Source organism: Argentina anserina, chromosome 7 (assembly GCF_933775445.1).
Source record: "Argentina anserina chromosome 7, drPotAnse1.1, whole genome shotgun sequence".
Classification (NCBI taxonomy): Eukaryota; Viridiplantae; Streptophyta; class Magnoliopsida; order Rosales; family Rosaceae; genus Argentina; species Argentina anserina.
In genome coordinates this window covers 22960364-22985047 of record NC_065878.1, presented here as the reverse complement: position 1 = coordinate 22985047, position 24684 = coordinate 22960364, and the positions used below count along the sequence as shown (strand labels likewise).

Sequence of the window (24684 nt, the reverse complement as noted above, 5' to 3'; positions counted from 1 at the left end):
AACACAACCTTTTCCCACCAGAAGTTCACCATAGCTAGCCTGCCAATCCATTGCTTTAGATGGCTTCAGTTTCAGTAGCAGCATTGCTATCTCTTTCAGCACTACTGCTTCTGGTGGTTGGATCTAATGCAGGCAGTATCGCGATTTACTGGGGCCAGAATGGAAATGAAGGCACATTAGCAGAAACATGTGCCTCAGGCAACTATAAGTTTGTGAACATAGCTTTCCTCTCATCGTTTGGCAATGGTCGACGCCCTACCATAAATCTTGCAGGTCACTGTGAGCCTTCCACTGGTGAATGCACCAAGTTCAGCTCGCAAATCAAGTCGTGCCAAGCCAAAGGCATTAAGGTCATACTCTCTATTGGAGGGGGTGCAGGAGGCTACTCTCTAGTTTCATCTGAAGATGCCCGCCAAGTTGGTGTTTACTTGTGGAACAACTTCTTGGGAGGACACTCCTCTTCAAGGCCATTGGGAGATGCTGTTTTAAATGGAGTTGACTTCGACATTGAAGGAGGGAATGATCAGTACTATGATGATCTTGCTAGGTACCTTTCGGCACAGAGCAAGAAGGGCGGCAAGAAAGTTTACTTGACTGCTGCTCCACAGTGTCCATTCCCTGATGCTTATATTGGAAATGCACTTAAGACAGGCCTATTTGACTATGTTTGGGTTCAATTCTACAACAACCCTCCTTGTCAATACACTTCTGGTGATGTTACCAATCTTGAAGATGCTTGGAAGCAATGGACTTCAGCCATTCCTGCACAGAAGATCTTCTTAGGACTCCCTGCTGCACCTCAAGCTGCTGGTAGCGGATTCATTCCAGCTTCTGCTCTCAATTCAAAAGTCCTTCGGGTATAAAAAATTCGGCTAAATATGGTGGTGTCATGCTTTGGTCCAAGTATTATGATGATCTTGATGGATACAGCTCCTCCATCAAGAATCATGTCTAGAATGTGAATTGAGAAAGGACCCTAGTGTCTGTAATTAGAAGTTCTAGATGGAGCTTATGAATGACATATGAATAAACAATGAACTTTGATGATTTCTATCTGTGGAAGATATACATCTGTATTGATGAGCTTTTGACTATCTAGGGGACATTGTGGAATAACTACATGTAGCTTGAGATGAATGGTGGGTGTTGATGGTGAATGAGCTGAAGTGGTTGTTGAACTCTCTCTTCATGGCTCTGTACACATGATCTAAGCCTTCATCAATCAACTCCACAACTGTCTGGGGCATTGGTGGCATGTTGATTTCAACCGATCCTTCCAACATCCTCACCACTTCCCCCATTGTAGGTCTCATGAAAACCTCATCTTGTATGCACCAAAATGCGGTTTGCAAAGCTCTTATGACTTCTTCTTCCACTGCTCCTTCTAGTCTCCTATCCGCAACTTTCAGCGGCTCTCCCCTTGTCAACTCCTACAAGCATGATCAAATCCAATTAGACAGTACTCTCAAAATTTTCACAAGATAATTTGAAAGTAAATACAAGTAACTTCTATGTTTACCTTAAAAGCCCATCCAGGATAAAAGAAGTCATCAACATCAAAAGACATGTCAAGGTTTCTTCGACCGCCAACAATCTCTAAGAGAAGCATGCCATAGCTATAGACATCAGCCTTGACAGTTATAGGGCGGTTACTCACCCATTCTGGAGCCAAATAGCCCCTAGTTCCCCTGACCATGGTAACAACCTGTGAATGCTCTCTTCCCATCAACTTAGCTAGTCCAAAGTCAGACACCTTAGGACAGAAGTTTTCATCTATAAGAATATTTTCTGGCTTGATGTCACAGTGTATGATTCTATCGCGACATTGCTCATGAAAATATGCAATCCCTTGTGCAGTGCCCACAGCTATGTTAAAGCGGGTCTCCCAATCCAGCAGCTTATCTCTGGAATAGTTTGAGGGAAATATCCATTTGTCCAATGACCCATTTTTCATGAACTCATAAACCAAAAGCCTGCCATGCCAACAGAAAGAAAAAAAATGCTCATCAGATTGTAATGATGCTGTACAGTATGCAAGTTTCAATGTAGTATCAGATGAGAGCATAAAAATGAAATCCAAGAATTACTGCTTACCGTTGTGAAGCCTCCGAGCAGTAGCCACATAGTCGAACCAAGTTCATGTGATGCATAGAGCCAATAGTGTTGACTTCAGTTATAAACTCCTTCTCCCCATGGGGCAAAACTCTTTCAAGTTTTTTAACTGCAACCAAAGTACCATCTGCAAGGCTTCCCTTGTATACACTCCCAAAGCCACCTGAAATTATAGCATTTTTACATCATGTACTATGAACAACAGTACAGAAAATTGAATTGGCATGGTAGTCCAGATTTACCAGTTCCAAGCAGCTGCGAAAAATTCGAGGTACGAACTTGTAAATCCCGGAAACTAAAACTCATTGGAGCACCAGACAAGATCAAAGACTTTTCCATGGCTCTCTTGAAGGATCTCCTCTTATGAACATTGTAATACAGTAAAAGACATAGGAGGGCTATAAGAATAGTCATGCTTAGAACAATAGGTATAACCAAAACCTTTTCTCTCCTACTACTAGAGCCATCCGGTGAATCCCCGGATCCTCTTGTATCGCCTTCTGGTGTCACTGAGCCGTTAGATCTTATTTTGACAAACAAGGTTGAGCTAGGGTCCTGAAACCCTCCAAATTCCATGCTCCTAAGAACCCAACAGTAAGCCTTTTCATCATCAAGCCCATAAACTGAAGCAACACATTCACAATCAGCTAAGCAAGTATCTCCACATTGCGATACATTTTCAATGTCACTATAATTTGCTATGACTGAAAACTCTGGCAAATAGTAATTGGTTTGCTGCACCGTTGACATTCTAAACTCTGAAGGCTGATAATCCTTCTTCGAATCACATTTTCCAATCAATGATGAATTCTCTGAACACTGACCTTCATCATTCACTTTGTAAGTGCCTGGAAGACATGCGCAAGAAGCATTAGTCTTGGTCCTATCTAAAGTACAAATTCCATTACCACAAATTCCAGAAATGTCACATGGTGTTGAAACTGCAGCCCACTCTGGCATCCATTGCCTTGACCCATTGACATCATCATCCCAACGATACAAACGCAAATTTCCATTAGTTTCGAGTGTCAATCTCCGAAGAACAGACAACCTGTTCGATCTGTTTGAGGCTGCTGATAGTCCTCCATCATCACCATCATTTTTGTACACATATACAGCTCCATCTGAAGACTCACCATACACTATTCCAAAGCTCCCTGCTTCATCCAAAACCGCTATGACATCTCCTGTCACATTTGATATCTCTGGTCCAGTCCAGTAAGAGTTGTTATAGTAAGATTCTGGTGAGGTATTGTAAGAACTTTCTGGCATATTGTAAGTCAATGCAAGGCTTAACGAAGTGCGCTGTTGAAGCATTTTGAGAGCATAATAGCCACCATGGGAGGGTGATTTAGCTGTTGTCAGCTCCAAAGAGACCAAAAGAGGCTGGTTTGGCAGGAGAGTATCAGATGGATATGAGAAACTCTGCCACACTGGACGGTTGGCTTCATTGTACAAGATGAAGTTTCCGGATTCTAATAGGGATGCAAATTCAACACCTGTGCCTGAAGTGTTGGAAGTCCAAATAGTAGCATCACCATCCATGAGAACAAGATTTCCAGTGGTCTCTAGCTCCAGGATTGCATTGTTTGTGACAGCAGAATTTCTAGAAAATGAAATTTGATGGCTTAAGTGATGAAGATCATATTGACCTGCAAGAGGTGCTGTAAAGACTAGATGGGGAATTGCTTGTGAACTGTGATCCTTTTCTTTTCAAAAGTCAAAGACTGAAAACCCAGTAACCATCCAAGATTGTGAATTGTGCCAATCAACTACGTAAAACAGACTATATATATTGTGCTAATAAACTACGTAAAACAGACTCTAAAAACTGAAAACGAACCTGATTTAAGAAACTCTGAAAGTGAGTATAAGTACAGCACCATTTTTTTGCACTAGCTAGGGCTTATTGATACCATTCTAATGTTCAAATGTATATATGAACACGATTTTTTTTCACTCTAATAGTTTGCCTCATCCATTTTCAGAATTAACTAATTTTAGACATACCAAGAGAAGAAGAAATATCTTGGCTTAAGTAGTGAATAGTGATGATGATGATCAATATATACTAACTTCAGAAGCTAGCCAGTAGCCACTAAATACTCCAAAAATCATTAACATTCCAACAGTACTGTTCTGATCAACTAATTAAAGCAATTTATATATGTATAATCACTAATCACTATAACCAAATATGCAAGAGGCCAAGAGCTAGTGTGATACTCAACTTAGTCAACTATAGTAACTAAACGACACAGTTTTGTTGAAATTACCTGTTGGCAGACCATACTACGGCTTTGTCTCCAGGAAGCTCTGCAAACCAAATTCCCAGTTGAAATCTGTCATCTTCATCCATTGGACTGAACCCAAGAGAAAATGTACCATTGTCAGAAACCAGTGTCTGGTTCTCTTTAGCACTCAACCTCGATCCCAAACTCATCTGGCCAGCCATGCAGGCACCAAACCCAGCTAGAACCAAGAAGAAGAACAGCACCAAGTAAGTACTGGAGGAGGCCATTGTTTGAAGCTATTGCTAGCCAGTATAGTAGTAGTACTATTTTTAATAAAGAGCTAAAGGAAGCCAAATAAGAGGTTGGCTAGCTGTGCCTATTTAAATGAATTGAAGGAGCGCAAAATTGATAGGATAGAGACACGTTTATGGAGAAGTTGGTGAGCTAAATTTTGACAAAGAGTTGCAACTAATGGGTAGGCCGTGAGGTCCAATTGGATTTTAGGCAACGTGTTTATTGCACTGTGGTTTTGAATTTGGACTGTGAGTTTGTGACCAACCGAAAGGCATGAGGTTATGGACACGTAGTTGCCATTGTTTGCATGAGAATTCTGGCTTTCACATTGAAGCTGGTAGTGATCATCTAAGTTTCAGAATACTGAGGAATTGATGGTACGTGACTTCTGATTCTGAATCCATGATAGGAAAGTTATTTCATCGATAAAACAAAAACAACTTACATGCATACGGTGAGGGAATGATGTATTTAGGGTTAAAAGATTGAGATGATAAAGTTTATGCTATAACTAATAACTTATTTTGTTGCGATTTTACATATTTCTTTAAGACATGTCATCAACATCTTATAAAGTATGAGATTTTGTCATGTCCATTACAATAGTTTAGCATCACTAAATAAGAACACATATATACTCATGATTTTGTTATAAGAACAAACTTGACATTTGAAGTCTAAAATGCAACCGGTTTCTCATTTCAACATCTTACCCGGCCACTTTGTGAGCTGCAATTATCTGGACAATAAAGTCATGTTTCATGGACCAGAAAATTAATTCACCTGTTGAAATTTTGGGTTAGATATTTGATGAATTATGATTTTTGGGGGAAACCTTATACATGACACTTTAGATGAGGGTGCTTAATAAATCCAGATTTTGACATGTATAATGCAGATTATCCCTAGCTTGCGTTGACATTTGAATAACCTACCTTCTGATTGTGTCCAGCTGCCCCATACCTAAGTCAAATAATTATGAAAAACTACAAAATTAATTATGCAGCAGCATCCGAAATAATAATCATTGTAACCAATAATTATAAAAATAACGGGCCTGCGTTCAAACAATTTTGGGACTGGAGACTTGGGCCCGAACACGGCCTACCATTTTTGGCGCCCTTTCCCGCGAAACAATTTAAAGATCCATACGGCGTCGTTTCAATTATCATCACCCCCAATTAGAAGAATGGGCAAATTAGGGCTACAAAGCCGGAACCTCCTTCCACCCAATAATCGCTGTCATTTCCTTACCCCCCAAATTATGAATTTTTATTGTAATCCATAAATTAATTAACCCTAATTAGTTTTTTCTTCATTGTTTTTGTACAGATCGATGAAGTATTTGAATCTGAAATTGGTGCCTCCAAAACCCTAATTCTGAAAAATCGGGTTTTAGGGATTGTGCTACACGAAAAAGGGGTAAGAGTTTCTTACTCCATAGATTTTGAGCAAGTTGGTTTATATTTTTATTTTATTTTTTGTTGTTGGATTGAAGCAAGGCTGCAATAATTGTTTTGTTTATTGCTTCATGGGTCCTCAAATTCAATGATAATACAATTTATAATGATTTCATAATGTTTATTGATTGATGAAGAACATTCTTTGCGGAATTAAACTGCATTATGAATGTTTTTGGAATCTCTTTGCATTTGCTTATTGTCTCAAAGAGGGGACATTAGGGGGGACCAATTGGTTTCAAGTCACTCTCCCTTTTCTGGGCTTTGTCACTAAAACCTGGGTTCATGTCAATCTCTTTCTCCGACACCCCCGGGACCAATGTCTCATATATTTTTCCTGTTTTTGTGACTTGTTTATCGAAATTAATACTGTTTATACTTGCTCAATTTTTTGAATGATAAGGATGTGGCTCTCTCTAACATGTAACTTGTGATTGAGGAGATAGTGGATGAAATGGTTTGAGATTTCCTTGCCAAGAAAAACTTGCTGATACTATTGTTGTGCCCGGATTTGGATAGTTTTAACCGATGCGCAGACAGATATAGAGCTACCTATGACGATGATCAACACTTGAGTTTATCTATTTGTGGTTTTGAACTGCTCGAATTTATGTTCATTGTCTGCTATTGTGTTTGTTCTGATGTTGTTATGTATAGGAGGACCATGAGAATCATTGCCTGGACTAACAAGGGGAAGGAAGCTTCAGTTTCTGTTGCCTTGTGCAGGGTTAGAGTACTCTGGTTTTTTACATGTTATAAATGAAATTCAAATGGTTGGACACTCAAGCTAAAAGTACTATATAGAATATAAAGGTGTTTGTGAAAGTATGATTTTCTAAATAACAAAACCATATTGTTAAGTGTTAAGATGATGATGATGTTTGAACTTTCATTTCCTTTTCTTTTGTGTTCTTCACTTTCCCTTTTTACTAGCTAGGTGCGGGCTGATAAACCTAACAAAGGAAACACACCAAGTTATGGTTTCTCTTTCTCCATGCTCATAGTCCAAGGTATTCCTATCTATTCTTAGGCTTGCAGGACTATGAGTCTTTAAACATGTAAGTAATAATCCTATACACTTGCTAATAGTCAAAAGCCATTTTAAGGCCTGCAATAGTTCTGTAACTTTATCTCTCATTTCTGCTGATTATGATTCATATTATCATATAGCAACTAGGTTATATTGTTTAGCTATACCAGTCATAGTTTGATACTGGTTTTTCTGAAAGAGGGTAAGGCCAGCTTAAAGCCTAAGTTTCACTAAACCATAATAACACCCACCATTCCTAGTTACTGGTTCAACCTCTAGAACATACAGCTTTGTGACATTCATAATTGTAGTGCAGAAATACTATTTTTGTAATTAGAACACCGGTAATTGCATTCAGCATATGATGATTGTGACATAGTAGAAGAATATATTATGTCATTTAGGTTGAGCATTGTGCTAAGGTTGTTAGGAAGTGAGCATCACATGGTGAAATCATCCTTTCAAACTGGTCTAACCTCTCCTAATTTTTTTGATAAATACAAAATAACATCAAAAGACAATGATAAAGGGTAGCCAAGCTAAGCGGTATCAACTCCTTTTTTCAGAACATGTATAATAAAGCTTATGACTTGCGAGGGAATATTCTGAAGTGTTAGGACTGTTGCTCCTATTTACTTTTGGATGAGTAGCTAGGTTGAATAAACAAACTAGAATGCATGAATCTGCTTTCCTCAGAACCAATTTCTAATTGTTTACCTTTTATTTATGGAATGTTCTAAAGAAGCAGGACTCTTCTTTTATCCTCATTGGAATCAAGCTTCTAAGCCTGCTTTGTAGACATGCATGAATTTGTTTATATTCTTTGTTTGCTGATATATCTCTTATATAACAGAAATTGCATATGTAAAAAAGAAACCAATCTTATTTATGAACTTTAAGAAGGAAATGATTAAAAGGAAATGTGGGGTTAGCTTGTGATGCAACAGTACATTATGGATGCTTGTAGGGGCTCACATTTCTCTGTTTCTTTTCTGCTTTCCTCTTGTCCAATTATCAAATTTCAGTGTCTCTTGCCGGACAACCACATAACCAATTGTTGGAGAGAGAAACTGAGAAGATATTAAGGTATATATATGTAGTAGAGATATATTCCACATGCAAGAGGGCCTTCTGCTAGCAATTACATATAAGCTATTTCCCCACTTTGTATAATTGTATTCCTTTCCCAGCTTCCCTTGTTTTAAACATTTATTCAGAACGAGGTGGAAGCCATGGAAACTTCTCAGCAGCCTCTGTCCATTGAAAGTTTTTCATACAGTTGGTTAGTGAATCTCAAGCCTCCTTCTTTCGAAAGCCTCGACAACTCCCTTAGGACTTCGCTAGATGCATCCGATGAAGCCTCCTTCATCGAGATGGACCCAACAATGCCACCCTCTCAGAGATTTTTTAGGATTCCCCAGCAGGATTTCAAATTTGACTCACAATCTCCTCTCTCTACTCTTGTTCATGCTGATGAGCTCATTTCCAATGGCTATCTTTTGCCACTTTCGGTTGATGATCCATTGAAGAACATAGGGTCCTATGACGATTATTATGATCAAGCCAGCTCGAATTCCAGTACTGCAAACATTCCTGTCTCTTCATCAAAAGAAGCTTTTCCAACAGATAAAACTTCTGCAGATTGCTCTAATTCCTTGCGAAAGTGCAGAAGATTATCGAAAAGAATATTTGAGAAGTACTTGGATTTTCTCAAACCCTTGTACAAAAGGATTACAGGTGGTCATAAAGTGAATCATAAAGCAGCTGGGAATCATTTAGATAAAAGGTTCCACTCAGCAAAGAACAGCCGGGTGTATTCATCAGAAACTGCATCTCCGCGAATAAGTGTAGCCTATTCTGCCCCCGATGATTGGCGAAGGTCCTGTGATTCCGAGAGCTCTATCTATGAGGCAGTTCTTCACTGCAAAAGATCAATAGGTATGTTCTTTAAAACTGACAAGATCATATATAGTTACTGAGTATATTTACTGAAAGCCTTGTCTAATCTTTGTTGAAACTTTGTTGATTTCAGGAAACTAGGTCAATTGAGGACCAACAAATTAAGCAGTGGAAATAGAGGAAGAAGAAAGAGACAGAGAAGAAAGGGAATGAATAAAGGAACACACATGGGAAGATCATCGGCCACTTGTTCTGAAATTTGTCATCTTCTTATATAGCTCTGTCTATGTAATCCTTGGATGATCTTGATGAATTTTAATTGCTGACCTTGTAGGGAGGAGAAAATAGAAACATACTCTAATTTTTTCCTCTTGTCTTTTGCTCTATGTTGGAGGGAGAATCTCCCTGCTCTTCCTTGTTACTATTCCTGTAATATTAAACCAAATCAGGATTATTTTGATCATGGAAAGTAAGCACAGTTCCTCATCTGTATTGTATATTCAAATTAAAGCTTTGGAGTTATACAAAACTGGGTGAAGCCGATACACAATCTGGTATGGCAAATCCATCTACCTCATTTTAATTATATGGATATAAATTTTGGATTGTTGGTGTTGCTCTTTCAGTGCATAGTCAAGCTGGTTTTGTTCCTCATATCTCCACGTGCTACAGTCAATGTTCTAAAAATCGCCGCCTAGGGCCGCCGTGATTTTGGGCTAAACGGCGATGTTAGGCGGTTGGCCAATTTTTGCCCGCCTAGGTGGCTGGGCGGCTAGCAGATCCTGGGCCAATTTTTTCCCGCCTAGGTGCCGCCTAGGCGGCTGGGCAGCTAGGGTTTTTTTTTTTTTTTTAGTTTTGGATTTTGAATTTGATTCGGATACAAAAGAAGTACTTGAATGATATGGAGAAGAAAAATTTGATGAGCTCCGAGGGATTATGCTTGTAAAAATGCATTCCCGTTGTTTGAATTGTTTTTCTTATTTTCCAAATGGTTGGTGAATTGTGTTTCTTATTATTGATTTATCTAAGTTCATTGTTGTTGAATTGTATTTCTTTTTTTCCTAAGAGGCTAAGATCATTAGAGCAATATTGTTGAACATTTCTAAGCATTAAGAACATATGTATTTTCAGTATTCTAGACATTATATATATTTTTACATTAATTTCATGCATTATATTCTTATTTTAATTGTATTTATATAAATATTTGTTATTAAAAATTTAAAATATATACAAAAATACAAATCTGATTAATCCCCGATTAATCCTCTGGGCGCTGGTTTTTAGCTGTCCGCCCGATTAACGCCTAGCGTTTTTTAGAACATTTGCTACAGTTCACATATTTTTGTGAATTAATCTAAACCCAACAATCTGCAGAATATTATCTTTAACAACAAGCCTGTCAATTGTATGATACTATACCAAGAGTTTGATGTGAGAATAATTGATTGGCAAGCCATGACAACTGGTCCCCTATAAATATGATCATATTTAATTTGGATTTTATCATGATGATAAATTTGATTAATTTCCACTGAGAATATCAAAATATAAACAAGTATATATATATCTATCAGTTGGCCTGAAAAGCTAATGATTATTTATGTTAGAAACCCTTGCATAATACATAGAGGTTCGGGGTGATGAGTGAGGGATATAGATCACATGCTTTCATATCGATCTTGTTATATAGAACAGACAAATGTATACATGAAAAAAGAGAGAAATAAGAGGAAAAAGAAAGAAGATCCAAAAACTGCAATTATTCTATCTATCTTACGCACCAACAAATTCATATGAAAGATTACGTTATAAATTAACGTGTTACTAGTGATCACTATAGAATAGAGACGACGAGAAGCTAGGGCAAATTGTTAATGAAGCACATACATATGTGTTATTTTCCTTTAGAATCATGTTATATTTTACCTTACGCACATACCTTTGTGATTCATTTTCCTCCCGCTAGTTTTAACGATTGAGACTACGTAGTTGCATCTTATTATAACGTTCAATACTCAAGGGTACATATACAAGCTTGGAAGACATGCCAAACATCAAAGCCCTCATCTTTCCCGATTTTCCTCCCTATCAACTTGGTGATTGAGAAGCTAGGGCATGCAAACTGTACGTATAGAGCAACTGGGATGCAAACCGCGTAGCAGTGACAAAGAGTTAAGATCAGAAAGAGATGAAGGGTAACATACAGTCTGTTGTGAGACATATATATCACATAGATCGATCAATTTATTTATTTGTATATATGGAATTTTAGATTTGGTTTCATTTCTTGTAATGAATGGAATAGCATATGCATGGTAGACCGGTAGACCCCAAGCTAGCTCCTCCTGTTGTTCACACCAAACCCCGAAGGAGATGTACATGCAAGGCGGCAAGCTACGTTGTCAAACACAATCATATACATGGGCTCCGTTTGTAGAAACATTGTAGCTTACATTTGCCTATAATGTTCATATATTATAGTGCATAATACATCCAAGGCTCTTAAACAGACCAAACCACCCACTTTCATGCTTTAGTTTGATTGATTACATATTATTGTCTCACATTGGAGATCGTCATATATATCTAGTTACAGAGAATTACTCTTTACCCATCTAGATTATGGACCCAAGAGGCTAGTAGATATTTATATAGGCACATTCTCAGAGCATATAAAATCGTGTCTTACACATACTTCTATAGTCCTCTTGTTTCCCAGATTCACTGCGTAATTTCCTGATGAATTATTTGATGTACAAATTTGTGCGAGGGTCATCGCATTAATGATAGAAAAGAGTGATGAGTTTGTCGTAGGATTTAGGATTTCGGGTTTACGGAATCAGCTATAGAAAAACAAACTTCATTCTAGCTGGTCCCAAAAACGAAACGAGCTTTAGGCAAAGCACATGCAGATGTATGAATGCCCATTTCTATCATACCTTTGATGATCATGAAGCTATAGCTACCTGTCTAGCTCGATTTTGTGAAGCTTGAGTTTGAACACATGCAAAGCTAGCTCGATCCATTTCTTCTCCGATCGATGTGGGTGGCCTAATGTCGGTCACTACGTTGTCTACGTACCCGTCTTGACATGTGAAGCTGAGGAGGATAGGGAGACATGGACAAATAGTGCTAGCATGAAATGCCAAAGATGGATATGACATCAGTTGTGTGTTTTCTTTCTACTTCTCCTTTTGTCTTCGGCTTTGGATTTCTGTTCCGTGGCCAAGGAAGCACAGCAACATTGAGTAGGCTTAGCTTTATAATCTTGTTTTGCCATTTTAAGCTATGGTTATCGACTACTAATAGCTATGTATATCAGATTAAGCTGTGGGCCGGGGGACCAGCAAGTCTCATATATCCTATTTGTCCTCTGCTAGAGTACGCAATCGAGTGTTAAGAGCTACCTAAACAAAGTCATTACCACGCAACCTACTTGTCATTAACATGTCTCCCTTCATTATTTTTATCCCATAAAGAAAGAACAACAAGTTTTGGTCGCAAGCTAACTTTCCGGCCTCGATCAAGTGCGGCTATCCAGTAGCTACAACAAGTCGCCGATCCAAGATTGAAATGTCACATGAACTAATTTAAATATATAAAAAATATGCTCGATGGTATTAAATGATTTGATTTATTAAAAATAACAAACATACATTAGAGAACGTGTCAGGTTTATCCTTAAACTCATCAATAAAAACTAATTAAACTTAATTCTATAAGTAGCCAAACTTCTCCTTAATCACATAATTATTGTCAGCCGCTTCATCAAATTCTTTTTCAATGTGAACCACCATGCAATCATCAAGAAAATCATCCTCTATTTTGTTTCTAAATTTGTTTTTGATAATGTTCATGGATGAAAAAACTATCTCACTAATCGCAGTAGAAACAAGAAGAGTTTAACACCAAACAATATAATCCAATATGTTTGATAGTCAAAAACCATCATTTTTCTTTTGGATTAGCTAAAAGCAATCATACGATAATAAACTTTACTACTTCAGTGGTAGATGCTAGTATGTCGTACTTTGATCGATTTACTTCCCAAACAAACAAACAAACCATTCCTATCAATTAAGTAAACCTAAATATTCATCCCTAATTCCCTATAATCTTAACTAACAAACTCAAATAAGCAAATACTTAATCTCTCATAGAGTCATTCGACCATTCTCTAACACCAAATTTCATATTATAAATTTCTAATAATTTCAAATCGATAGTTTAACTAACAAACCAATATACCCAGTTTTTATAACCTCAAATTCTCTAACATATCCATCAAATTTCATATTCCAACCATTCCATAATCCAAAATTTGATTTAATTTTAAAAGAGCTTAGAGCAATAGAGCTAAACATGTAGTCTGTAGATGAGAGCTTTGGCACCACGGGGAGTGGTGATGGCCGACAGGCTTGAACTGAAGAAAACTAGAAGATTAGAATAAGACGTGGAGTCGAGAAGAAGACAAGAAGAAAAATAGAAAAGTGAAAAACTGAGAAAAACTCTTCGTGCTATATGTTTTACTTCATTTTTAAAATATAAAAGTTGATTTTTTTTTGCCTCAACTTCACCTGTGCTCCGGCCCAATATGGATCTAGCTACAACCCATATGTATATATAACAAGGGATAGAGAAATATGTAATGCATAGAATAACCAAATGTGAATTCATGATTATTTCTCAACATGCAAGTAGAACAATCAAACTCAATTCTTATACTACTTTGTAAAGACGATCAAATAGGGAAAGGGCGAGTGTTAACTCGGAAAACTAACTTGGTTAGATTTGACAGAGTTTTCGACTTGTCCCTAGCTAATCCTCAAAATTGAACTAATTTCATTACTTAAAAGTTACCATATAGTACGTATGAGATGAGTAGTGCTCAACTATATAGTACCAATTTCATCGAAAAAAACTATATAGTACCAATAGCAGGATAAATTACTTCAGATTTGATTAAACTCAATTACAGGGCTTCTTGTAAACTAATATTTGGGTAATTGGATGCTTAATGATCTCGAGTAACTCGTCGTAAACCTAAAAAATTGATACAAAATAGTGAAATACACCGTGTTAAATCATTCCATGAAGATGGGCCCGAATACTATCACAAGCCCACAAGTGTATATAGTGGGGTGAGAGGGCAATTATTACTTCACATAATTGGTTCATCATCACTGATGCTTGATGCTCACTTTTTCAGTGGCCTTCTAAGAAATGAATTAAGCAAATCATGAATTTTATTCTTCTTTCAGAGAGGTTCTGGAAAGTGAAAAGCCAAACTAGCATAAACTAAACTTAAAAGCACCAAAAATGCCTATACATATGTACATTTGACATGTTCACTGGAACTAGGAAACTTGGGTAATTCTGTTCCTCACATGTACAAGCAGCTAACTAGAGCTTACTAGCAGTTTCAATGACCGTTCTAAATTCTAACTCCGTTTTATCCGAGCTTGTTGCTGATTTCAAGAAATTTTCGATATCTTTCGATTCCGAAGAGATTCCTTTTATTAGATGCAACCACTTTTTACGTGGTTTAATTGGACTTCTGCCGCTAATGGCAATTGCAAGATCATTAGGGAAGAGGTCTTGGAGCACAAAGGCATGCAAGACTGTTGTTATGAAGAGGGCAAAGACTACGAGCGTAGCAATGACGGATAGTAGGACAGCAAAAGCTTGAGTTGCTATATTAGTCACTTCATTCGAGTACTTGATCGTAGCAACGGCAGCACCAGTCATTGGGAAAGTGTATGCCCACCATGCTAATGAGAACCTGTTTGAATCGATGTGAGATGATAATTTGAGGTACAAATTAATGATAAATAAATTCTTTCAGTACTGGAAGAACCGATCAAATTGATGATATATTACTTGAATCCACGGAAGAAATTGATCCGGACTACCTGTACAAGCAGAAAAGGAGAGAGAAGAACGTTAAGACCAGAATACGTACTAGTCAAGCACTCATGCATGCCAAATACTCAGGCTTGTTTGATAACATTAACAGGTGCAACTTCATTGATAAAGGTTATATATACTTGCCAGTGAAAGGTAAAGGAAAATGGAAATGAAGTAACCAATGCGGGAGCCAACATCAAAGGAGCCTTGGATTCTTGTCCACGCCATGGAAGCTACACTAGGTGCAGCAACAAACAGAAAGAACACAGGATGGAGCTCTTTAGGGATTACTGTCTCATTTGTTGTAAGTCTCTGGTAAAGTGTCACAAATAAGACCATATAGTGAGCCATACCAACAGCGAAAAAGAATATTGGTCCTTCTCTTAGTCCCATTGAAGCACCTAGCATGGCCCCTACAAAGTTGCCAACAATAGAAAGGTGGTTAACAGGATTGGCTACTTTTGAAAGCCGGCGTTGCCCTCCTGACATCCACTGTCCGTAGATCTTAAGCTCAAGACATAAAATCGGTGCCATCAGGATGTACCAAAGAACTGGATGGAGGTTGCTAGATATGGAAGGTGGCACTCCTAACGCTATGAATAACATGGCTATAAATGGGGAAAAGAAGAAGTTGATTCGAACTGGGTGGAAGTACTCGCGACGAACTGCTTCAAAGTAGAAGATGATTTTAAGAAGGTAAATGCAAGCAACAACAACTAATGTAGCTATAGCAATCCACCAAAGAACCAAATTTGGTGTTAAGATCAAGTGGAGAAACTTCGTGGAGGGCGAGGTAGGAAGGGTTTTCCACAAGATGGCTTGGCTGCTGACACCAAGGCAGATGCTAAATGCAGAAATGGGATATCGTAGCAGAAATGGCCACTGCTTGTCTTCTGGAAGCATTATTTCCTCTGAAGCCTGTTTAGTTCACCAAAATCAATCCATCATTTTTTAAGTTAATATCCAACCAACTGAAAATACTGAACAAACGAACATAACTAGAGAGCATGAATTACCCTAAGAGTGTCCAACTCTGGCCCTTCCAATGCATCAAAGTAACGGTCTGCAGGTAAATGATCAACTTGATCTCTCGTTTGAGCAGAAGCGTTATCTGCTTGATCACTTCTGCGCGGTGTCTTTCCACGTAGCAGTGTTTTCCCGGACCATGTCTTGAAATTATCAAACCTGTTATCTTTCAGCCTTTGGATACTTGGATGGCTGAAATGTCTGGCGTGCATTGCCTGATCTTCAAATGCAGAACTTATTGGCAAGGGTTGAGAGTGAAATTTTGGTGCCTCCTGAAGTTTGTGGCTATTACTAGTTTCATTTGAAGCAGAAGAAGTATCTGGAATTCCATTGTTGAAAACTGTTTCATCAGGGCTGAATAGAACTCCATTTATTTTCTCTAAATGAACCTCTATTGGCGATGGCGGCATGCTTATAGAGACCGAGTGTATTCTTTGATGAATTGGCAGTTCATATTCATCAACTTGGTGTGCTGTGCTTTCTAAAGTGGCTATCTCAATTTCCTGTTATAATAGTGCAAACAGAAGTTACTACATGCACAACCGTAGAAACTTACTATTAATTTGCTTAGACAGAAGTACAAAATTACTTTTTGTACGCCTCACTCTTTTAGACAAACTTACCTTAGCTGATGGCTGTGGCGTATCATTCAGAATGGTATGCTGACTACGCTCCTCAACATTATCGAAACCAACCACTTCATTAGAGGATATGTATTTGATGAGAGATGGAATTTCAATAGAAACCTGTTCCTCAGAATCCATAGTTTTGCTCCAAAATGTTTGCAGCTGAGGAGTGATGAAAGAACATTTCAACTAGTGTTTATAGATAAAAGTTTTTTTTTCCAACTTTAAATCAACTATCTAGCAGAACTAATGATGCTGATTATGTGTCGGGTTATATATTATTTATACTTTTTCATGTGAAATCTAGCACTAAGAGACTTTACACTTCTTAAGAACTTCATTGTATATGTGATCATTTGGGATCTCACGGGTACACATGGAGGCCCTGCAGCCTCACAGGTACTTCACCACTAAAAGATACGTAATTTGTCTGTGATGATGCCTATAATATTATACCACAGGAGATCGATGGCACAGATATATCTAAGATTTACTAATTATCGATCAGTGATAAGTAATACATATAAGAAAAACTAGATCGATTATATATACAATCATTAAAATGCTCTATTGTTCTATATATATATATGCAGAACTCACAATACGTATAAACAGAGGGTTCGAATCAAAACATGCAAGAAGGACTTACCAATGGATATATAGCACTCGATCGGTGTGGTATGTCTGCTTGCTTCTTCAGTAGATGAGGTTCAAAGACAATGCAGAATTAGAGCCATATTTATAGACAAATTGAACAAGCAAGTTAAAGAGCACAAATAGCACACGTCTTTCAGCAGCAGGAAGAAGGTAGTAACTTATTTAATCTAATGCAGGCTACTATATATATCTACTCGAAGTCGTTATCAGCTGTACATTTCTTAGATAGGCGACATGATGCTTATTCGGTTTGCATAAGACAACCATCTAATGGCTGCATGTTGCAATAAGAGATCGACAGACTTGAAATGTACTGTTAAGAAAATCTTTGATCAACCTTTAGGTCTGACCACACTGGCAACTAAGAGTTACCATTGAGCAAGGTAGCAATAAGTAGCAATAAACACAGAAAGAAAACAATTCTACGGCGCAAGAACTAAATCTAGCTAAGAACACTATGCCGGAGTAAAAAAATTCTGTCACTGAGAATGTATAGCACAGATAAGGATAATAGTCATGCCCAGGGCCGTCCCAATGTAAATTGGCCTAAGGCTGAAATTTTGAAATGTCTTAATTATTAATTATTTTTTTAAAAGATAAATCTTAATTGTAGCAAAAAGACCATGTTTTAGCAATTAAATTATAGAAATTGAGGAATATATATATATATATATTCTTAATGTTCAATTTTTGTTAGGTAGTTCTTAAATGTAGAATAAAACATCAAAATAAAGCTCTAGTATGAAGTTTGCTAGAGATATCTAGAAGACCTACCTTATATTTCTATTATTTAGATAATCTTCAAATCTATCAGTAAAAATAATTTTCACCTAATTTTCTTGTGTAAGTATCTTTTCATATAAATGAATATATGTCATGAAAAATTATAGAAAAATGGAGGTCAAGACTAAGGTTTTTTCCTTGGTTGCCTTGGCCTTACGCCGGCCTGGTCATGCATATTTTCCTGAGCTAAGATTAAAATATTTCGTCGAAGGAGTACCAACATTTTGGAAATATACGGAGTTCTATTCTATTCGATACGAGACAGATGAGTATACGTTGTATGGATGTTACAGGTGAGTTTTATATTAGCGGCTCTCTAATCTCAAAGTCTCAAACCAACATTGAAAACTACATAAATGAAACGGGGACTGATAATCTACTTGAATATACTAAAATGGCCATGTAGTCCCAGGTATTTTGGTGATCTACGTACCACAAATTAATGGTTGATTTAACATAAGAGATTAATTAATTAAGAAGTTCATACCCGCCCCGATCGGATTTGGAAATCTTCATTTTAGTTGAATAAACACCATCAATTTTGTCAACTGAAAGCAAGATGACAAAATGTTAGGAGACAACATATATATGCAACCAAGCACCTTGGACTGCAAGTCATACATGGAGTGCAAATTCTGCAAAATAAAAAAAGGGACCGCATACTTGCGGCAAAGAGGCCAACTGCCCTGACTATGATTTATATCTAATCCCATATAATAGTGGGGAGTTTATTCAGAGCACCTAGGTAGCACGGAAACGTGAGAGAAGACGCGTTTCTCACTTACGAAACAGAATCATTACGGAAACGCGACGAAACGCCCGGAAATGCGTTTCCAGAAAAAAGAGTTTTAGAAATGCGGTTGAAACACGAGTTTCCGATAAAATAAGGGTTTTTTTCTATTTATTTTTTCTAAAAAATGAAGGGCTAGACTTACATTTGTCAAGTCAAAATAACTCAATTCGACATATTTTCGACCTCCTGCCGAGTCGCCGATCCTCCCTCCCTCTTGTTAATACTTAAATCTCTCATTATATTTGTGTTATTTCGAATCTAGAACACTAAGTTATTTAAGACTTTGAGTTACTTAAACTAAAAATTTGTTATTATATTTATTTTTTTAATTTATATATATAATTTTTATTTTGACGTTTCCAAAATGTACCCGTTTCCTAAAAAAATTGAAAAAACGCTTCCGCGTACCTGTATCCGATTCCGTGTAACCTAATAGAGTACCAAAGTGCATTTGTACCGACTTAAATGAACGATCAAATTTGATTGAGTATATATTTTTATTAAAAAAAGTATTTAAAAATATTAATAATTGAGATTATATAATAAATGCTGATTCACTCGTGCATTAAAATAATTTTCCATAACGGTGCTCATCGATCAGAACTGATCGATGCTCTTTGATTATATATTTAATGGTTATGTCATGCATGATGATTCATGAGGGCGTACTTGAATTGTTCCTGTCCGTACTCCGTAAAATCTCAATTTTATATTGTTCTCGTGTCATGCTGGCCGGACGATCTTCATCAGAGGATTTGATATGAAGACTCTTGGAGTTGAACAGGAGTCCAGTCGATTTTCTTGGCATGAAAAGGACTGGTGTACGTGTCTTTATGATTGCATACCTAAGACTCTTAAGAGGCTTGCAAAGGCGTATACCTAAGCAAGGGCCAACTCTTTAAGATTTTGATAATTTGATCAATCATCAGATAAGAACATACTGAAATTTGCGACTAGCCATATTCCGATTTACACAATTTGTTGGAGATCAGCACGGTATACATAACCAAACATACGAATTAGACTAGGGCCAAAGTCTTCGTATAATAAGAAGCAACCTCTGTGTATATATATATATATATATATATATATATATATATATATATATATATATGAATGTATTTTTTGTTGATGACAGTCTTAGAGGTCCCATATCTCTGATTTTATAAGAGATCAACTTATGATCGATCAGAAGTGCGCAGCAATATGATGTATCTAGCCTCAAAAGTATTGAAGTATCAAAGTCCGAGTAATTATGCAGTAAACAGAGTGGCTGCAAGGCAAGATATGCAGTGTTATTGTGTTGTCGTTTTCCCTTTCTGGTGTTGTTCACAGTTGTGTTGGGTGGTCGTTTGCACCATTTTATGTCGTCTGATCTGGAATCAATGCATTTAATGCACTGTGCAGGGCTGACTTTCTCTACTTGATACCAGCTAACTTTTCTTCTTCTTTTCTGTTATATAGGCAGTTGCCTCAACCTTGTAATGAGCAAGTAAGAAATATACATTTACATTTCCACTGAGTTCATATCTCATGATTCTCTAAAATTCAACAAAAAGTTTCGTTTTTTTTCCTCTCTAGCGAGAAATGCAAAATGTCAAATGTCGATCGAACAGGACAAGCTGTCAAGATTGTGAGAAAGACGGCTGAGCCCTGATGGCAAATAGCCGCCGGATTCCCCAAAAAAGTGATATCTCTCGAGGTCCCCTATAATAATGGTGAAAGAGAAGCTAGGTCTGGCCGTCTGGGCACCACCGCACCAGTCCAGGACCTTTTCGGCGGAGACTTCATGGTTTTGAAGGGTGTGTGATGACTCGAGGGAGCTAGGACTGAAGATACGATAAGAGAGCCAATACTTGGATCCACATTTGAAGTGGATCAGAATTCCGGCTGGCATGATGATCGAGCGCAGTTTGATGCATGTTGCATACGGTCTCTGCTTGACGACTGACGACTGAACTATCATATATATTGCTCGACTCGCTAGGGTTTATGGATGACGAAGAAGACAGGATTACATTGGGCTTTTAAATTTGGGCTTTGCGGCGATGGAGAGGTATTTGGGACTTTGCTACACTTTTTTTTAATAAGCGTACGACCAACATTCTCAAAAGAATTGATTGAAAAGAAAAAATATACAAAGAGTAATAAAGAATAATAAACATAATTATTCTTTAATTAATTAAAAAATAATTAACGAAAATGAAAATTATGAAATCTTAATCGATTTTTATTACATATCTTTTTAAGGATTTTTTTTTCTTTGCTATCTTTTTTGAAGGATTTTTTTTCTTTGAAGTTTATTGTTTTATATATTACGACGCAAAATAATGTTGATTGGAGTTTTCAAAATTGATTTTTCATTTTGCAGCACAACAATCTATCGGTCCAACTTAGAATTCGATCTTGTCTGGCTACTCTCATTGTACACGGATTTTACCTCTGACAGTTCAGTATGTACATATCTATACTCGAACTAGAAAAACTTGGTTACTTAAGAACCTCTGATAGTCCCATGTTTGAGTAGCAAGCTAGAATTAAACCTAGAGCTTGGTAGCTTTTTATCGATGAAGAAAGAGTAAACATACAAACGTAACCCTCGAGAACAACCGCCCCTAAAAGAAATGCTACTCTATACATATGCTAGATTTGACATGTTCACTGGAACTGGGAAATTTGGTAACTTCTGTTCCTCGCATGTGCAAGTAGCTAGCTAAATCTTACTGGCAGATTCAATGACTGTTTTAACTTCCAACTCAGTTTTATCTGCGCTTGTTGCTGTCTTTAAGAAATTCTCAATATCTTTTGAATCCGAAGAGGTTCCTCTTATTAGATGAAACCACTTTTTACGTGATTTATTTGGGCTTCTGTCGCTGATGGCAATGGCAAGGTCGTTGGGGAAGAGGTCTTGGAGCACAAAGGCATGCAGGACGGTTGTTATGAAGAGAGCAGTAACCACGAGCGTGGCGATGATGGATAGTATGACAGCCAAAGTTTGAGTTCCTATATTCGTCACTTCATTCGAGTACCTGATGGTAGCAACGGCAGCACCAGTCATCGGAAAAGTGTATGCCCACCAAGCCAATGAGAACCTGTTTGAATCAATTGTTAGAAGAAAATTTGATGTACAAACAAGAACCAGTCATTGGGAAATTGATGATATCTTACTTGAATCCTCGGAAAAAATTGATTCGGACTACCTGTAAAAGCAGAAAAAATGGGCAGAAAAGAATGTCAGGACCGGAATTGTACTATTCATGCCACATAGTCGGGCATGTTCAATAACATTGATAAGTGAAACTTGATTGATGAAGGTTATATGTACTTGCCAGTGAGAGATAAAGGAACATGGAAATGAAGTAACCAATCCGCGAGCCCACATCAAAGGAACCTTGGATTCTTGCCCACGCCATTGAAGCAACGCTTGGTGCAGCAACAAACAGAAAGAACACAGGATGTAGCTCCTTAGGGATTACTGTCTCATTTGTGGTAAGTCTCTGGTACAGTGTCACAAACAAGACCATATAATGAGCCATACCAACAGCAAAAAAGAATATTGGTCCTTCTCTTAGCCCCATTGAAGCACCTAGCAAAGCCCCTACAAAGTTGCCAACAATGGAGAGGTGGTTAACAGGGTTGGCTACTTTTGAAAGCCGGCGTTGCCCTCCTGACATCCACTGTCCGTAGATCTTAAGCTCAAGACATAACAGCGGCGCCATCAGGACGTACCAAAGAGCTGGATGGAGGTTGCTAGAAATGGAAGGTGGCACTCCTATAGCTAAGAACAACAAGGCTATAAATGGGGAAAAGAAGAAGTTGATTCGAACTGGATGGAAATACTCGCGGCGAACAGCTTCAAAGTAGAAGATGATTTTGAGAAGGTAGATGAAAGCAATAACAACTAATGTAGCGACAGCAATCCACCATAGAACCAAATTTGGTATCAAGCTCGAGTGGAGAAACTTTGTGGAGGCCGAGGTAGGAAGAGTTTTCCACAAAATGGCTTGGCTGCTGACACCAAGGCAGATGCTAAATGCAGAAATGGGATACCGGAGAAGAAATGGCCACTGCTTGTCTTCTGGAAGCATTATTTCCTCTGAAGCCTGTACGTTTAGTTCACTAAAATCAATTCATCATTGTTTTAAGTTAATATCCAACCAACTGAAAATACTGAACAAACGAACATAACTAGAGAGCATAAATTACCCTAAGAGTGTCCAACTCTGGCCCTTCCAATGCATCAAAGTAACGGTCTGCAGGTAAAGGATCAACTTGATCTGTACTTTGAGCAAATGGATTGTCTGGTTGATCACTTCTACGCGGAGTCTTTCCTCGTAGCATTGTTAACTGCCTTTCAAGTTTCCCGGACCATGTCTTGAAATTATCAAACCTGTTATCTCGTGGCCTTTCAATACTTGGATGATAGGCAGATTGACCAGTATGCATTGCCTGATCTTCAAACGCAGGGCCATTTGGCAAAGGTTGAGAGTGAAATTTTGGTGGCTCCGGAAGGTTGCGACTACTAGCACTTCTATTTTCAGAAGAAGAATCTACAATTCCATTATTGAAAATTGTTGCATCAGGACTGAATAGAATTCCATTCATTTTCTCTAAATGAACGCCCATGGGTGATGGCGGCATGCTAATAGAAACAGAGTGGATTCTTTGATGAGTTGGTTGTTCATATTCATCAACTCTAATTTCTAAAGCAGCTATCTCAATTTCCTGTTATAACATGCGAGCAGAAGTTACTATATGCACAAGCACAACCATGTAAACAGTTAAGATCACTGAATTCTCACTCTTTTCAGACAAACTTACCTTAGCTGATGGCAGAGGCGTATTATTGGGAATGGTATGCTCCTCAGCATTATCGAAACCAACCACTTCATTTGAGGATATGTATTTGATGAGAGATGGAATTGGAACGGACACCTGTTCTTCAGAATCCATAGCTTCAATGCAAAGAGTCTGCCACTGAAATGTGATAAAAGGAGGGTTCAATTGATCAAATGACTTTCGGGATAGATGGTAAATCACTGGAGTCTATAAGTACAAGAAATTTGAAAACTTAAACCACTGCCTTCTATTATTTAACAGGAAATCTAACTTCTTAATTTTCTAGCAAAACTGATGAAGGTGGTTACATAGAGTGATATACTTCCTGTTCTTATGCGTTTAAGCCTACCGACACTAGCATCAATTAAAATATTTACATTTCTTAAGAACTTCCATGTATGTTTGATCCTTTGGGATCTCACTGGTACACATGGAGGCCCTGCCTATCACAAGTTCACAACTAAAGACCTGCCACCACAACTAAAGACATGTAAGTGATAATGCATACAATATACCACAGGATCAGGTCAATCTATATAATGATACAAACATATATAAGAACTATTTATCACTGATAAATAATGCAGACAAATCAATCTGACAGAACACATATCTATCATACAAAGTTCTATATATACACTTAGAAATCAGAAGACTTACCGATGGATGATACTTGGTTTGTTGAGTGTGTCTCTGTAAATCTGCTTGTTTCTCAAGCAGATGCGTATCAAAGAAAATGCAGAACAGAGTTCTTATTTCTAGTCAATAAAATGATGAATAAAAATAGCACAAGTAACACGCGTCTTTTAGCTACAGGAAGCAAGAAGCATCGATCTGTAGTCCAATGCAGACTACTATCTTCTGGCCAGTCATTATCAGCTGTACTTAATATTTGATAGGCCACAACCACTGCTTATGTACGTCTCGCATAAGACAACTATTGTGATAAGAAACAGGCTTGATATGAACTGTCAAGAATATCTCTGCTAAATGCTGTTAGGTTTGACCAAGCATGCAATTA

At 37.6% G+C, this 24684-nt stretch overlaps 3 protein-coding genes and 1 pseudogene across 7 annotated transcripts; 2 read left to right on the top strand and 2 right to left on the bottom strand.

Annotated features, from left to right (window-relative positions):
* Positions 1-32: 32 nt before the first annotated feature.
* On the top strand, positions 33-1049 carry LOC126803020 (hevamine-A-like; annotated as a pseudogene).
* On the bottom strand, positions 963-4633 carry LOC126802998 (G-type lectin S-receptor-like serine/threonine-protein kinase At5g24080). Its single transcript, XM_050530722.1, has 5 exons — positions 4389-4633; positions 2355-3718; positions 2095-2275; positions 1520-1973; positions 963-1430 (listed from the first exon to the last, which is right to left on the bottom strand). Exons 1-5 carry the CDS (start codon positions 4631-4633, stop codon positions 1092-1094), a joined length of 2583 nt encoding a protein of 860 aa, XP_050386679.1. The 3' UTR covers positions 963-1091.
* A 3631-nt stretch (positions 4634-8264) lies between these two features.
* On the top strand, positions 8265-9223 carry LOC126803023 (probable membrane-associated kinase regulator 6). The gene is made up of 2 exons (XM_050530760.1): positions 8265-9068; positions 9163-9223. Exons 1-2 carry the CDS (start codon positions 8363-8365, stop codon positions 9168-9170), a joined length of 714 nt encoding a protein of 237 aa, XP_050386717.1. The 5' UTR covers positions 8265-8362; the 3' UTR covers positions 9171-9223.
* A 5043-nt stretch (positions 9224-14266) lies between these two features.
* On the bottom strand, positions 14267-24412 carry LOC126803004 (S-type anion channel SLAH2-like). 5 transcript variants are annotated; one of them, XM_050530734.1, is made up of 7 exons: positions 24324-24412; positions 23646-23801; positions 23031-23549; positions 22411-22927; positions 15080-15340; positions 14913-14940; positions 14267-14814 (listed from the first exon to the last, which is right to left on the bottom strand). In XM_050530734.1, the coding sequence occupies exons 2-7, from the start codon at positions 23775-23777 to the stop codon at positions 14436-14438; spliced, it is 1836 nt and encodes a 611-aa protein (XP_050386691.1). In that variant the 5' UTR covers positions 23778-23801; positions 24324-24412; the 3' UTR covers positions 14267-14435. The 5 variants fall into 5 exon arrangements, with proteins under 5 accessions (XP_050386691.1, XP_050386693.1, XP_050386688.1 ...); XM_050530736.1 differs by lacking the exon at positions 22411-22927 and having other exon boundaries at positions 15080-15857; XM_050530731.1 differs by lacking the exons at positions 22411-22927; positions 23031-23549; positions 23646-23801; positions 24324-24412 and adding exons at positions 15956-16468; positions 16589-16753; positions 17241-17350 and having other exon boundaries at positions 15080-15857.
* Between the last annotated feature and the right edge of the window lie 272 nt (positions 24413-24684).

Coding starts and splice junctions, on each gene's coding strand:
- LOC126803004 (XM_050530731.1), bottom strand. CDS start 16,729: ATGGATTCTGAGGAACAGGTTTCTATTGAAATTCCATCTCTCATCAAA. Junction 15,858..15,955: donor CAGAGTTGGACACTCTTAGG/GTAATTCATGCT, acceptor TGAACTAAACAG/GCTTCAGAGGAAATAATGCT. Junction 14,941..15,079: donor CCTTTACCTTTCACTGGCAA/GTATATATAACC, acceptor TTGTACAGGTAG/TCCGGATCAATTTCTTCCGT.
- LOC126802998 (XM_050530722.1), bottom strand. CDS start 4,633: ATGGCCTCCTCCAGTACTTACTTGGTGCTGTTCTTCTTCTTGGTTCTA. Junction 1,974..2,094: donor TGCTCGGAGGCTTCACAACG/GTAAGCAGTAAT, acceptor TTGGCATGGCAG/GCTTTTGGTTTATGAGTTCA. Junction 1,431..1,519: donor ATCCTGGATGGGCTTTTAAG/GTAAACATAGAA, acceptor TCATGCTTGTAG/GAGTTGACAAGGGGAGAGCC.
- LOC126803023 (XM_050530760.1), top strand. CDS start 8,363: ATGGAAACTTCTCAGCAGCCTCTGTCCATTGAAAGTTTTTCATACAGT.